This window comes from Geospiza fortis, unplaced genomic scaffold, assembly GCF_000277835.1.
Source record: "Geospiza fortis unplaced genomic scaffold, GeoFor_1.0 scaffold264, whole genome shotgun sequence".
Lineage (NCBI taxonomy): Eukaryota > Metazoa > Chordata > Aves > Passeriformes > Thraupidae > Geospiza > Geospiza fortis.
The window spans coordinates 4,439,001-4,455,514 of NW_005054332.1; the positions used below are offsets into that span (position 1 = coordinate 4,439,001).

Below are 16,514 nucleotides of genomic sequence, written 5' to 3' on the forward strand. Positions count from 1 at the left end.
GCATTACTTATCACACAACTCTTGGCAAAGCCATTAGTTCCATCTTCCTGCCTGCCCCCAGAGCTATTTTGGCTAGGGGCAGATCAGCTGTGAATATGGTACATTTCCCCTTACCTGTTTCTGGTGTACAGCAAGCTGCCTCCCATTCTGGTCAAGTTCTTCTCACTCCCAAAAGCTGCCAACAAAACCATTAGACTGCACATGCAATTGGTAAAAATTAGAGTTTCCCTTCCATCTAGAAATTATAATTTTGTATCACTAATTAAACAGAAACACTCAATACAGAACATGGAAAGTAAGTGTTACTTCTTTTTAGGTTTGAGAGTCCTCTGCTGTCCTGGCTGATCCTGTGGTACATCTGCCCATGTTCAATATCAAAATAAAAAGTAGTGATGTACGCTGATTATTACAGCAGGTAGATTGTCCAGTCCTCATTTTAATGGTCTCGTCTTGGTTTCAATCACAGATGTACCCCTGATAGAGGGAATCAGAACCCAGTGCTCACACCTTTATGACTTATCAGTACATCAGAATGCCAGGGTGGAAATACATAGAGATTCTTCATTGCACCTACTGTACACGTGCAGGCTCTCAACACAAACTTAGCAATGTAAATCCAGATGTACAGATACAACATACTCCTCTGAAGCCTTATAAAAATACCAGTGCAACATAGAGCCATTTTACAAAACAATCATCTTTATAGAAAGGTATTTTAGTGGTATATGCTGAGGTAAATAATAAAACCAGACCCAAGAGAGGGCATGACCAGTGTTAAGGAGAACTCCGGATGAAATTTGGCCAAAAGCCTGTTTTATAAAAGCTAATATTTACCTACCAGTTACGATTCCTGGTAAGGTGCTTATTGCTGTAATACTTCAATATTATTCTTCAGTTTACAAATTGAAAAATATATGAAATTAGATCTGTATGAATGTTAGGTATTAGCTGTCACAAATTTAAAAAGGCATTGTACCAAGTTTTCTTAATTGTTTACTAACCAATTTGATTGTAGCAGGTAAATAAACTACAGCATACCTTTTACCTGACACCATGCATCAAAATCACCATAAAAACTAAGTTTATCAAAGTCCAAGTCCACAAGGAAAACAAGAAAAAGTGCAAATTATGTACCCAGTATTTCTGTCACAGCTGTTTTTTCTTAATATGGCATGAAAAAGGTTTACAGCATATATTAAGAAAATTCTTACAAGTGCTCACCTCAATGTTTATATATACAACATTTTGCTCAAAGTGCTCACTATATGAAAAAACTGATTGGATAAAAATATTTAAACAGTGCTTTCTCAACGTTCAGGGAAAATTCATATAATACATCAGTCCCATTTGTTCTTCTCTTCCCTCAGTGCAATGAGATGCAGAAGTCACATCAACTTCATGAAGACTTTGCTCGCCACATTGCCAGAAAACCTCAGTTACAGTGGCATTCTTGGTGTCCCATTGGGAGTGGGTCTTTTATTTTTTTGCAGGTGGCTTTGATGTTTTCGAGATCTTACTACTTTCATTCTTACTTCAAATACTTCTTGTATGGCTTTTCGAAAACAATGGAAATTGTAGTCTATTAATCCTACAGAGACAGAAATGTTTTACATATTAATAAGGACATTCATATAAATAAGGTAATGAAAACATTGCTTATATTCTATGTTTAGTGAAATACTCTCTGTCTGGAGGTCATATTCAGTGAACTGTCCAGGAATTTTTTCTGTGCTAAGCAAGAGCACACCTGAGAAATACAAATAATTCAGTAAGCATTACAGCTTGATACAATGTCTGCTACTATATATACTGGTATGTTTTAAGTGAAATCAAACAGAAGTTCATTGGCAGATAACAGATCCTTAATTTAATAAAGGGCTTTGAAGAAGTGCTCAGTATACTAGCAGAAAAACTGAAATCTTTCATAAAATATGGTGTCACTTTGGAAATCTGTTTTACAGAATAACTGCGATAAAAATAAGTACCACCTATTAATCAAAGAATGTTCGTTTTTTGACAATACATAAACTTTGAAATGGATACTTGATAGAACTATTAACAAATCTCACCCAGCTGTATTTCATCTTACATTGTAATTAAAAAGTAACACAATAGACATGCTGTTAGATTAGATACTTACATAATAGATAACATTACCATGTGGGCTGAATGTAATCCCACAGAAAAGCTGTAAAGCCATATTGGTAGTCAATTGGAAGATTTACTGAGTGCTACAATTCTGTAACACCAGAATACAATTTTAGAATTTTGGTACTGAGCTCATGACCTCATTTAATATTAATGCCATAAGCTTTCTTAAATACTGCAGCATTTTCCACTTCAGTTTCCCTAACAGGAGATGCATATTTTTAAGTGGTTTAACTCCACCATGTTACACGTTGTTTTTTTTTCCCAGAAACTGTTTTCTGTCTTCCTATAGTTCAGACAAAATATTACTTGGAATTCATGAGGCACAAAAAGCTCATCTCCATTATAATACCAGAACCTTAGTGCAGAAAAGTGAAGGCTACCAAGTGTCCCAACTATGCAGACACAACAGCCTCACACAGTTATGGACAAACCCTAAGGGATGTTTATTCAACATGGTGTCTTTCTGAAACAGTGCTGCTAGTAAGCATGCAGAAATAACACTTCTTATGCTTTCTACAGAAAGCAACTGCATCCAACATTCATAGGCAATAAAGGTGGTAGGGGTATGGAAGAGACATTTGACCAGTTTAAGTTCTATCAAAAGCTCACCAGGCTGTCAAACAGCCCAGCAGACATGGTACAAGTGCTGTGTTCACAATACACCAACACTGACTGGAGAATTACTATCACAAGATGGGCCACACGAGCCCAGATGACAGCTTGCTCTTCCGCTGCTGAGTTTTGGTCTCAGGGCATGTCACAAAGACCAGCAGCTCAGTGAACATCATACTAGTGGGCAGAGAGGTCATGAACTAAGGGCTCAGTATTGACTTTGACCAGAAAGATGACAAAGAAATGTTATGCACTTTAACTGCAAAATTAAAGCACTCCTAAATAAGACTAGGTCCTTAATATGCAATTTTTCAAAAGCCTGCTTTCAGATATAAGAAAAGCCAGAACAGTCTATCCATCAGTTTCAAAATTTTTCCCTTGGTTATGGCAGGCAAGCTGTTCCAAATGTGTACGCTGGTGTCAACAGGTACAAATCGGTGTCAGTCAATATAAACTAACACAGTCTACAGCTGCAGGTGGAAGCTTTTCTGCATTGGATGTAAATTTCAAATACTTTCATATCAGAAGTTTGTCAAATACATTTATGATTTCATCCCATCTTAATGCCTGCACAAGTACTTTCATCCCTTTAAAAATGTTATGTAAGCTTTATCAAGCTGTACTTACCTCAATATTTATGATACAGTTAGAAACTGTTATCAGCTAATGACAACCTCAGTTATTCATTAACTCACTAATATAAGGGAAAATTAATGCAATACTAGAAAAGGGGAAAATACCTTTTCTCTCAAAGCTTTCTTCTCTGACAAAACAAACAAGAGCGAGGAATTTTGTCACCTCTTTTAAATAAAGGACAGTTGTATTATTCAGTTTTATGATTGCCATTGATTCTTTGTCATAAGGGGTTCCAGTGCCATCATCTTTAAGCCTAAAGAGCAGTATTCAAACAAACAAACAAACAAGAAAATACAAGACACCAGATTAGTTAACAAAAGTACTGCTACATTGGTTCTCTCACCAAAGAATCTCAAACTTTATGAAATCTTCATTTTCATCTTTCAGGGAGACTCTTCTTCAAACTACACACTAGTAAACTAAGAAGACAAAGAGATTAAATTGTTTACCACATCACATACCAAACCTTAGATCTGGGGCTAGAAATCAGGCGGTTTGATTGCCAAGTGCCTGAACTGGAACCTTATTTTTTCCTCAGTAAGTTACCACCCATTTCCCACAAGGCTGCTTTTTTTTAAATCAGTGCTTTATATTATGACTTATCATAAACACGTAAAACAGTAGGTCTCTACTGATAACTCCAAACCCAGTAACCTTGCTTGAGTGGTAGCAGCTGACTGATAGTTTAAGACATCATGAGACTTTCCTCATGAGATGTTTGCTTTTGCAACATCATATTATGAAAAGAGATTTCTCATTCACAGATGCTGTGTCATGATGATCACTGTATTATGTTTTTGTACATTGTAACGTTGTAATTTTATCCTCATTCCTGAATGCACACACAGATATTGTTAAATGGATTGTTATCACCAACCTCCCAGAACAATTAGTCTCAATAATATATTAAAGTGGCAAGTTCCACAGATGCTCCAGGAACAGAGGACAAAAAATTAATTGTAATATCATCTTTAGTCTGTAGCTAAAAAATGGCAAGCAGATCTCAGGTGATAAAGGCTAAATGGCTACACAAGCACAGTGGCAGAATGATATTTTGTAAATAAAGAGCCCCACAAGTGGTGTTGTACACGTAATTATTAAATGCACACTCTTTTGAACTACACAGCAGACTCCTTCTCTTTACAAAAATCAGCATCCTTTATTTTATACCTCTGTAAAACAAGTTCTAACACAGCTACTGAAGTGATGACTCCAAAATCTGAAACACACGGTAGAATATACAAACTTCAGAGATTTTAGGTTAAGTATTCAAGTTTATTGTTCCAGTGTTTATTGCATGTGTGCACCAAGACTCTCCCAGAGAGCAAGAAGTCTGTCAGTGGTACAAATGCAAAGCTAGCCCAGCCTATCACCCTCTAAGCATGATGTGCACTGGCCTCCAAGTGTAAGCATCTTAGTGAACTAATTCTTAATGTGCCCCTGCCTTTCCCAGGAATGGCTGGCATTACATTTGGCCAAGGGCCCAGCCACTGAACACGTAACTTGCAAGGAGATGTACATGCTGGCCCAGGATATTTCCACTTGCTAGTGTACAAAAAGGGGAAATTGAAAAAACCCAGGAAGGTCATATAGGGAATAGAGGACAAACAGAGAACTGAAATGAGAGTGAAACAACTCTCTGCGGCTCTTAGAGGCCACTGGCTATTAAATAAAACTCAATATGGCCCCACTTCTTTTTAAAACAGGAGGCATCCCTCTGTTGATTTCATCCCTAGGGAAAAAAATGAGGTTTCCTCTTATTTTAGGTTGGTTTCTTCTGATTTCTTCCTCCAAATAAAATTATTAGCATAGAAATAGGAAGATGCTCACAAAAGAGACTGAACAGGGAGCAATGCTTGTTGCTGGGAAGGATCAGCCCCTCAGAAGCCAGCCTTTTTCTCCTCCCCTGTCTTGGCAAATTACCCATTCTCATTATTGTTTATATCCACATCACTGGAATTTTGAGGCTATTCAGATTCTCAGTACACAGCTTTACGGAAAACATTCACAATTTACTTACCCATATATACAAGAAATGTCAATCACAACATCTATCATATCACAGCAGAGCTCGTAAGTTTGCATATCCACTGGAGTGCTGTCTGTTGCAATATAGATCTTACTGACTACATCAAATAAAAATGCTTTTTCAATCCCAGAATTCTATTCAAGAGAAGAAAAAAAGAAAAATAAAGTGGAATCCATGTTTTCAAATTAACCCCAAGCTTTTCTGTTCCCTTACTTGCCTGTTATACAAAAAGTCTAGGCTAAAGAAATTAAATTGCAATCAAGCTCATTTTGAAAGAACTGTACATACAGCACTGTTGTATTTGTAGCAAACCATAATGCTCACAAACCTTCCAACATTTTCTGCCTCTGAGCAGACATAATGACAAGTGACACTCCCAAACTGCTCTACCTGGAGAGATTTCTTTTCAGTGGAAAATGAGGGAGGGCAAGGGGGGAGCAGAAAAATCTTCCAAGTTCAAGATTTGGTGTTTTAATTGTAGCAACAGATATAAAAGAAAGGTGTAATCTAAAGTTATTCTAAGTGGGCATATGAGAAGATAGAAACAAGGGGAAGAAAACACTGATGGACAAAGAAGACAGTACTGCTCAGGAACTGATTTCCAAGGAAATTAAGAAATTTTTCCATTGCAGTCTGTAGCTGTTCTAGCGTCTGGTTCCATAGAACACCTTCTAGGATCACAGGAGAGAGACCAGTGTTGTGATGGTGCCTTCAGGTTTCATGTAGCACTGGTAGTTAAAGCCATGTTTAAAATGTTAGGGCTTGCTAAAATGATGACAGCTGTGTTCCTGTGATCCTGCCAAGCTGATTAAGACACTCTCCATACTGGAGATGTATCGTATTCACAGCTCTGAGAAGCTAGCCAGGAATGCTAGCTCTTACTCTTTGTGTAGATAAGGTAAACTGCCATAAGCCTCTGCTTCCTGGAAAAAAATAATTGTACTTCTTAACTGAAAACAGCAGCCTTACTGGCTGACGTCAAAGGATTACACCGGCACACCTGTCCCAGCATGAAAAAAGGGCAACTACCCAGAATTGCTAGAGCACTAGCTACAAAATACTCTTCAGTATCCATCTATATGGGACTACAAGCAATTTTCTCCATCCAACTGAATTGTCTCCAGAAATGGGATTCCCATTTTAACAGGGTTTGGGACTGCTGCCACAGTAGTCCTGTAACCACCAAAAACCACACTGAAAATCCGTAACGAGTTTTAATAGTTTCAGCTTCTTTTGTACAGTTACAGAACTTTTCAATTTTTTCTTCCTTCTTTTCTAAGTCAACTGTTTAACACATAGTTAAGTAACTAAAGTGACTCTCTTGCTTTCCATATTTCCTGAAATAGGAAGAAAATTTCCAACACTAGATATGCTATTGAACAATGGCCAGCAGAATCTTGGGCATTTTCTCCTTAAAGAGGCGTCATTCCTCCATCACTGCACACAGAGCTAAGGCTGCAAACATCCATTAGTAATAACAGGGTATAGAGGTGAATTTCTTGTATTTCATAATGGAAAAACTCTCTGAGTAGCCTATTTCAGTAAGTCAGTAATAAAAAACTATTAAAAACAAAGTATACACTGTGGATACCTTAAATATATGGGCTGAAGCACAGAATGTACAAGGAGAATCTCAGAGAAATGGCTTTGTTCAACCTGAAGAAGACTTATTGCTATCTACAAATACCTAATGTAAGGGTTCAGAGAAGCCAGAGCCAGAGCCAAGCTCTTCTCAGAGCTACAAAATTGAAGGACAGAAGCCAAAAGGCACAGGCTGGAATTCTGACTAGATACAAGAAAAAAAAAATTAACAGAAGAATGATGAAGGATTGGGAACATGCTGACCTGAGAGTTTGAAGTGTTTCTATCCTTCCAAATGCACAAAGCTGAACTGGACCCAGCCATAACCAACTTGCTGTAACTGGCCTGACTCTGAGGAGCAGCTGATCTCTAAAGGTCCCTTTCAGCCTTCAGGGTTCTATGAGTCTATGTTCTTTGAGCACAAAGAACAAAAATGTATGCATATTTAAGCTGGTTGTTCTGGCCACATATGGGAGTTCTGTAATTTTATTTTTAAAATAGTAATTCTGACAGCACCTCACACAGTTCAACAGATGCTGTCAAATAAGATAAATTACAAGACTCTTTTGAAATATCATGTAAGTACATAGCTGTAACTCATTGCCAAAATTGTATTTGAAAATACAAGTCATTTCAGACAGAAGAAGCTGAAACTTGAGCCCTGCAGTGTCATTCATGAGAAGTCAATTACGAAGTTTTGTATTACAAAAAGAGAGACATATCAACAATTTCAGCCCCACAGGTAAGATGCACTTTAAATTATTAAGATGCTAGTGACAATATAATAACATTTAACAATGAGAAGTGATTTTTTCATCTCAGAGCTCCAGGCGCTGCAGCTTGCCTGTACTTGCAGTGACAGTCCAGAAAGTTTTCTGAACATTTGCCATGAACGTCTTCAGACATTCTGCCATTCCAGCAGTTACACCTGCTGGTTAAGGGCAGAAATTGGTCTCTTAACTCAAACTATACTTGTTTTCAATTGCAACTGAACCATTGTGGTAGGACCTGCTGAGAAACTGCATATATTTGCTTCTTTAGAACTTGTATGGTAACAGAAACCTCTGTGAAACAGTAGGATGGACTGCTAGGAGTAGTAACCACTAAATTTACCCACATGCCTTCCAATATTTCATCTGCCAGGGTTTTTAGTACAACTGTAACCGAAAAGTCAAAGGATTTCCCAGAATTCTTGTGGAAACTCCTCAACACTCCACCCTCCACCTGCTAACCCTAGCCCACAAAAGAACCCAAACAGAAATTATAGAAACAATAATAAAAAATAATTAAAACCAGGAAAAGGTGGATTAAAAGTAATATTCAAAGAGATATTACATTGTTAATGCTTAGGGAAAATGACAATAAGAAATCAACTGTTTCTGTTTCTGGAGCTGGTGGGTTCCTTATTGAATGAAAGACTGGCATTGATTAAATGAGAGGAGGGCCTGAATAAACACCAGTTCTCTCTGACACAACCCTACAGTCTGCAGAGAAGATGCAACATGTGCTAAAGGCACTCTGAATGATGTAAGAATATTCCATGGTTAATCTGAATCAAGAGAGCCATTGTGAAAAAAATCTGCAATGAATATATGAGATTTTATTTTGGATAGGTAAAAACCATGAGGTACTTGAAATTCAAACCATGTCTCTCAACTATATGGGGTGTGATGATGTAGAAGACAGTTTCTATTCCTTAAATAGAATGGGTTCAGTAAAAGTGGTAGTATTCCTCCAATTCCTAGGATAGGTAAGCAGGCCTATCTTTTTCTGTCTTTAATGTATGAAAGTAAGCCAGAATTTGGCCCTAAAAATCCACTCTCAAAAGAACTTAATAGAGGATATTGCCAGTCACATCCAGTTAGTAATGAATTTTGGACAATTATTTAAACAGGCCTTACATCACACAGCAGATTTCACAAATTATTTTTATCACTACATTTGAATTTACAGATTACAAAATTTAAATCATTAAATAATCAAAACTGTACATAGTTTTATTTTTACTATAATAATTGTTTGTCTTAATACATACTTTTTAATATCCCTCAAAACAGACCAAACAATCTCTCAAAACCTGACTTTCCCATGTCACACAGTTTGATTGGTTAATAAGGTCACAGTAATTAAGAAACAGGCATCCTTCTATATGAAGCTGGTGTGTTAGTCAGATAAGATTAACATGGATTTTTAGTGCCAGTTATTTAATGACTTACAAGCTGTTACATTAAAGTATGCAGAAGCAGTATTGTCACACTGATGGTTCCTCAAACATGCTCACACACTGTGGCGTTATAAACTGGGGAAAAAACCTGCTGTGAACTTAAGAGTGATCACAGATCTATTTTTGTAATCGTCAGCTTTTTGTGTTGGAAGTCTCTGTGGCATAAATGAAAGCACTTCCTCGTGAATGCGCTGAAACTGAAAAGTAGAACACGAATACACCCCCGCCCTGATATCCAACACATTGGCTTCCTGAGATAAGGCATGACCAAAATCCATGCCAAAATTTGTTGTTACTAAGTTGCCAAGGTAAAGAGGCACCCCCTAACTAATTGTATGAAGGAGAACAATGCTTAATCTTCCTGTGGTTGCAAATAATCATTCTGAGTCTGTCTGCAGACAGAAGAAACTCGTAAAAACAGCAAGCATACTGAAGATATAGTGATGCAGCTACACATGGGCCTAGGTCATTAATAAAATTGGAGCAAAGAAAATACTGAACAAGGGAAATAAGCACACCTCCCTCACTTTTCTGAACATCCCATTTGTTTGAAATACTTTTTCTTCCTTACAAACTATACCTGATATTGTAGGTGTGATTGGAGCTGGGTGTTCCAGACACATAAGCAATCGTCATCAGTCATTCAGGAAGCTGCCTGTGCTCAGTTCATGTGGAGATTCTGCACAAACCCTTCCCCAACTCTGAACAGTGAGGAGACTCCATAGAGAGATCTGACTCACAAAGGATGACTGGAGTGACTCTGGCACAGGGAAGACTATTATTCAGCCAGCTTTCTCTGAAAGACTGTGTGCCAAAACGACTATCTAATTGCTCTAGAACTGTTGTCATAATTTCTTCATTACCTTTTTGCCATGGAGTTTTGAGACTACATGGTAATAACTGGTATACAGTCCAGCTGTTTTGGAAGAAACAGATCTTTGTAGCAAACTATTCATTATGAAACCGTATAAATGTGCTGTTTAATAGGAAGAGAATAAGTTTTAGAATGACCTTCCTCTATTCCTAGCTTTCCGTGTCACATCCAATTTTTATCTCTCTCCATTTCCACACTGAGAAACCATGAAGTCTAATTTTATCTTACAAGCTGTTGAATTATATTAAATAATTTCTTAAGTCAAAATCACAAGAAGACACAACAAAGTATCTTGCTTGGAAATTGAAGCTTCAGAAATTAGTGCTAGATGCTAAGCACAAAATTAGAATATTGTGAGAAAGCGTGCAGTTCTCAGAGCCACTATGACCTGATATAACGACCACTAAAATAGGGAGTTTTCCCTTTTCACAAATTACTCCCTGTGCTCCCCTTCACTCACTGCCCATGTTTCCATCTCTTACCTTGTGTCAGAACAAGAGCATGTTGGATTCCTCCATCACCTGCTTTTAACTAAATTAAATAGTGCATAAGTGCATGGTATAGTAACTCCATGAGGGAACAAGTGAGTGTCAGAGCCAGTACAAAGGAAAGGAAGGGATCAGACATACAGGAAAAGTGGAGCAAGCAATTTCTTCCCCAGTGGTAACAAACCACTAGATATACAAAACTCCCTAACTGGCCTTCAGAGTAACTATGGAAGTGGTGAAAGTTGTGGTGGAATCTATGTCTAAAAATTTCATGACATAAAAAGATTTTCTTAAGCTCGGTAAACTTTCCAATACAAAATAAAATTAATTCTGGGAAGCACTATAGACAGCTCCCCATATGAGGTCAGACTAGATGACGTTCCTTTAAATATTTATTCATACAAGGTTTAGGTGCAGCTTCAACATATACATGCAGCACAGGCTTTTGCAACATTCAGACTGATGTTATAAGCAGAAAAGTGATGGCAGCTAACCCACTTTATGTGACTCAGGAAATACTCTGAGTATCTCAGCAGCTCATCAATGCTGTTTAATAGACATGGAGGTGAGGCCAAGCTGCATGGGGGTGCATTTCAACTAAGTTCTGATAACTTCTCTGAGAGTTCACATTGTTCATGATCTCTAAGAAGGCAGTGAACAGAGTATCTAAACATGCATGTTGGACACAGCCAGATCTACAGACAAAGGACATAGTAAGTACTTACTGAAATAAAGATGTTAAGCAGGTTTTCCAGTGTTGGGAGCTGTGGAATCAGTTTCTGTACCACTTTGCTAAATGCTTCAAATATAGAATGATCATATATGCTTGTCAGATAAAAGCTGGAAAAAAATGTCACCACATTTTTCTTTTAGCCACATACTGTGAACATGATGTACCTTTCATCATATGAGTGAAATAAAATATTGTCAGACTGTAAGTGCCTACACTAATGCAATTACCCCCTGTGATATGACTGAAACACAGGACCTAATCTCTATACTAAAAAAAACCCCAGCCTGAACAGTGAAATCTAGAACTCAATGTAGAACTTTTTAATGCAACTCCCACGCTGGTATTCTTACAAACATATTTATCAAATTTCAGGAGAGGAGTATTACTGAGTATGCCTATTGTGATCTACTTTTTTGAAAGCTGAGGACCCATTTATCAGTGCAGTGATGCAGTTGAGTAGTTAAGAGCTCTAAAGAGCTGGCATGTTCATGGAGCAGGCCTCTCTTTTTAATATATTTGTATTTGGCTTTAAAGGCTCAGAAAGCCATGACAACTTGATGTCCTCTGGTTCCCAGCCTGCAAACTCCTCTACTTGTCACCATTTGCTACAGTAATCCATTTTACCAGAAGACACACAGCAAAGCTACAGCACAGGTTTTCCCAAGTGGCTCCAAGCAGGCTGCAGCAGTGAGGATGAGTGACTGGGAGGGGACCATGTGGCACAGAGCTTTCAAAGGAGGCAAAAGTGATGTGGTGGCACATACACTCCATGGCCTGGAACTCTACTGGTTGTTGTCACTGTCCAAGCCAACTTATTTCAAGACAGCAACTGCAGCAAAACCTGATAGTATTCTGGCATGTTTGTCACGTGTTATTAAGCAGCTCTCCATCTTTCCCTTCTAGACAGCAATCAGAAATAGGATACTTTGGCTCAGGTCAAATGCAGTATCTCTGATTATCCTTCATATATCAAAAGCATGTTGCCTTCTAGTTCAAGAGGACAGAAAATAGTAACTTGTCAAATAAGCTGCTCTTCTCTTTAGTATTCACTGCACAGGAACTTCTCTCACCTGAGGTGAATCTTCTCCAATCCAGCATCTGCAAGGTCATCATTTGCCCTCTGGTGAATATCTCTCTGTGTTTCAATCTTATGGTCATCAGATAAACCATCCACTTTATGGATAAAGATTTCAAAGTTGATATCTGGATTCACTTTATAGGCTCTGGTCACAGTAAGATGCAGCCGAGCTAATGCTTCCATATAATCATCCTAATAAAGGAAAAAGAAGAGCTACAACTTAGGAAAGTATTTAAAAATATATTTTATGATACTTATTTTTAAATAGTACTACAGCTCAACAGCAGCTTGATTTTTTTAATGTTTTTTAAGTAGAAGCCTGAGCCTACATCCAGCATGTGCACCAATCTCATGCTGTCAGCACTTATGAATCTGAGCAAGAACCTTGAGATGTTAAAACAAATTAGTTAACTTCCAAACACATTGCAGGGAGAGATTAAAAATAGCCAAGCTGTTCTTCAAGTTTTAATGTGTATTTGTGATGTAGATTATTTATTTGCTTCTTTTAATGCGTGTTTGTGATGTAGATTATTTATTTGCTTTGAAAAACCCTGTACTTTCCAACCCATTTGTCTATTGCTTAAGGAAGAAAAAAATAGCTTAAAGCCCCTTTTTTTACCTGAGAATCAATAACAAATATCAGTGCTCCAGTGCCTCTGAAAATCATCTCATAATCAAACGTAGGGTCAAAGAAGTCAATTTGCCCAGGAAAATCCCATATCTGAAAGTTGACAAAGGAGCTGTTGGAAACATCCTCTCTGCAGATCTTGTTTGTGCTCTCCAAGAAGAGAGTCTCATTCGGCGACATTTTGTGAAAGACAACTTTCTGAATGGAAGATTTTCCACTTCTTCTCAATCCCATGAGTAGGATTCTTGGCTTAACTTCAGTACTGAAGGGATCATTGAAATCCAAAACTGAATAAAATCACACAAGAAGAAAAGGAATATACTATGGCAATATAATTAGTAACTGCCAGATAACATGCATTTGATATTTATTTTCATGAAATTTTTATATTAATTTATGCAAATGTTACCAATGTTTAAGCTTAGAGAGCAGTGCTACAGGCATTTTGACTTTAATTATTTGCCCCTTAGGGTATACTATCAGAAAATCTACTTCTCACCTCCAAGATGAACTGCAGAAGGTTTGACTGCTCTGTTTGTATGTGAAAAATCTGTTATCACACATAGACATCTTTAAATACCTAATTTTACTCTAATTAACACTATGCCACATATATTCTCCTTTAAAAGAGTATCATCTGATAACAAATACTCTTTCCAGCAGATAGATACATCACAATGCTGGAAGAAGAGAGTAAGACTCTGTGAAGTACCTCTGCATGATCTTTCTATCTGAGGGCTGCCTTTCTCTAAAATCAATCAACCAATAAATAAACTAATAAATGAAATCACAAATGCAAGGAGCTACAGGAAGAGTTCAACTCAGCAGGCACACAGCGCTTCTATGTTGCTTACTGAGTAAGCAGTAAGCAGTACTGAGCTCATGAGGAGTCCTTTTCTAAGGTGCTTAGGATTTCACCCGCTGCTCAGCAATTCATGTTACAATCTGTAAAGGTTTGTTATCTAATAAATAAGATTACAGCATATCATCTGCCTATTTGCAAAACAAAGGCGTGGGAACACAGAGGTTTCATTGTGTTACCTACCCCAGTTTGAAACTGGCACTACTTTTTCTGGTGCTGATGCAGTTACATCAGCATCAAGTAGTTCCAACAGTAAACTATGCTGTTGTATCTGTAAGGACATGAATGTATAGCTATTCATTCCTGTACACACTTTAGCTTCAGGTTATCTCTAATCAAAACACCCAAAGCAGTTTAAATTGCTGCATCTAGTTGGCCTATAACTTTGAAATGTCCTTTGGTGCTGAGGTGAAATGGCACTGCCCTTATATGTAAAAAGCTTTGAAACACCTCTGTGACTCTGCAGTGTCAAACACAAACAGCACAAAAAAATGAGTTGCCAGTGCTAAACCCACAGAGTACAACTCACAGTACAGAGAGGTCAGGTTTAAAATACTGATCACACAACAGGCTAAACATCCAGTGAAGTTTGGTAGACCTTCTATCCACAGCACCACAGACTATTCAGATCATACTTCATAGCACAACATAATTGCATTTCTTTTTCTTTTTTCTGCTGGGATAAGTTTTGAATTGCAAAACTTATCTGCCGCACATTTATCCACATGCATCATTCTTGAATATGCCCTGCATACATGGTCAGCTTTACTCCCAAAATACGAAAATCCAAAACAAGAAATCTCAGTAACAGTTTGAACCTGCCAATTTATTACATAGACTTATCAGCCAAAAGAAGATGGAAAGCTTAAAGGAATCCTTTGCCTAGGAGCACATTTTGCACCCAGGGGTGGGGACCACATCTTGCGTCTTCTTGTGTGCCTGAAGCCTCATTTACAGCTGTCAGAACCAAAGGAGCAGGGTACATCTGCCAGGAGGGTACAGAACCGTGTCCAGGTCTGTTTGTGCCTCCCAAATTTGAGTGACAGAGAAGTAGGGCTTCTCAAACTGAAGATATTGCAGTGTTAGCATAAAACATCTCCTGGCACCATCTACTGGCTTGTGAGAGGTTGTGCCACTCAGTGCAGGTCCGTGTCACCAGTGACTGACTCAAGTTCTCGACTCACTATCGGAGGGATCCTGTCCATTTCAAATACAATTGAACGACCATGGCAGGTATCACCACTTACTGTGTTCTTGTCGATTATCACACATTAACACTGCCAGGCAGGAACATGTGCACAGGGGAAACACTTTCAGACAGAACAGAGATAGGTAACTCTGTAAGAATCTCATCCAATAAACACAGCAATGGCCACTTCTGCTGATCTACACATAACAAATTTCCGAAGTACGAAACTGAGTTCAACGTGCTCCTCTACAATTCCCATCAACTTGAACAGAGGTAGTACTCCTGTGGCTGGGAGAAATGTGCCTAAAATACTTCACATCTCCAGAAGAATAATAAACATCTGCTCTAAGATGATGTAAAGATATTTTATGTTTTGTCAATAAACCAAACCCAATATGCAAGAGTCAATGGTGTATATTCCATCTCACTCTGCTTTCTGGCCATGAGAAGAGAAAATAATTTATTCAAAGCTTTGTAAAGACTTTATAAAAACATGTAATGAACAGGCTTCAAGTTGAGGCTTTATTGCATGTTGCAAAAAATAAAAAGCCTCCCATTTGCTCTGTATGCAACTGAACTTACAAAGTCTCATCTACCATGGATTTGTACTTTGTGTCCCCTTCCTCTTCCCACCACAAAAACACCAACTTCCTCCTGTATGTCTTATGACATCTCCAAATAATAGATGTGACACGCTGTGGCTGATCTGGAGCTCAGCACATTTCAGTTGGCTACACAGTGTACACCCATCTGCCAGCTACTGCCACAGTGAACACACAAAACTGCTCTCTTGTCCCTCTGAGGACTCTTCATTTAGCTTCTCCTCTCTTCTGAATGCCAGTTTTCCTCAAACTTGTGGGAACTTAATAACCTTTGAGATGTCTTTTGTTCAGACTTGGTTGAAGGTGGACAGCAGTTTCCAAGATTCTGACCATTGATGAGACAACCAGAGGACAAGCTACATACCTAACTCCCTTTTCTTTGAGAAACAATCTAAAAACCCACATATATCTGAAGAAATATTTTAAATAATTTGGGAGTTTCTACGTTGTGGTATAAAATTATTCCAGGCTGTTAGATTTCTACTGATTGTAATGCTTAATAGCAGGAAATTGCTTTCTATTAAAGCCATACTAAAAAAAATACAGTTGCAACTGCAAACAGAATTAGTGATGAGAAGAATGAAGACCAACTCTTCTGCTAGTAGGACTGTTACTTAGCTTTTGAAATCCTGCCAGTTCAAAGACAGTGAAATGTAAGAGTATCATCCAAACCTGACGAGATAGCAAGGCTTCTACAGCACTTCCCTCTCAGAGAGAGTTAAGAGATTACCTTATATGTAAAGGAATTGGACGATGCTTTGCCTGCCCACATTCCTCTGCAGGAGTACATGACAACTCCTTTTTTAATTTGCCACAGAAATGCCAGT

At 38.0% G+C, this 16,514-nt stretch overlaps 1 protein-coding gene across 1 annotated transcript; it reads right to left on the reverse strand.

Annotated features, from left to right (window-relative positions):
* Positions 1–280: 280 nt before the first annotated feature.
* On the reverse strand, positions 281–13,339 carry RRAGD (Ras related GTP binding D). Its single transcript, XM_005421693.2, has 6 exons — positions 13,026–13,339; positions 12,399–12,598; positions 11,321–11,435; positions 5,420–5,562; positions 3,504–3,652; positions 281–1,588 (listed from the first exon to the last, which is right to left on the reverse strand). The coding sequence occupies exons 1-6, from the start codon at positions 13,266–13,268 to the stop codon at positions 1,437–1,439; spliced, it is 1,002 nt and encodes a 333-aa protein (XP_005421750.1). The 5' UTR covers positions 13,269–13,339; the 3' UTR covers positions 281–1,436.
* Positions 13,340–16,514: the final 3,175 nt, after the last annotated feature.

Excerpts from the sequence above, each read along its gene's own strand:
- RRAGD (XM_005421693.2), bottom strand. The coding sequence starts at position 13,268 with ATGGGATTGAGAAGAAGTGGAAAATCTTCCATTCAGAAAGTTGTCTTT. Across the intron at positions 11,436-12,398 it reads TTGGAGAAGATTCACCTCAG|CTTTTATCTGACAAGCATAT; the intron begins GTGAGAGAAGTT and ends ATTTTTTTCCAG. Across the intron at positions 1,589-3,503 it reads AGAAAGCTTTGAGAGAAAAG|GATTAATAGACTACAATTTC; the intron begins GTATTTTCCCCT and ends CTGTCTCTGTAG.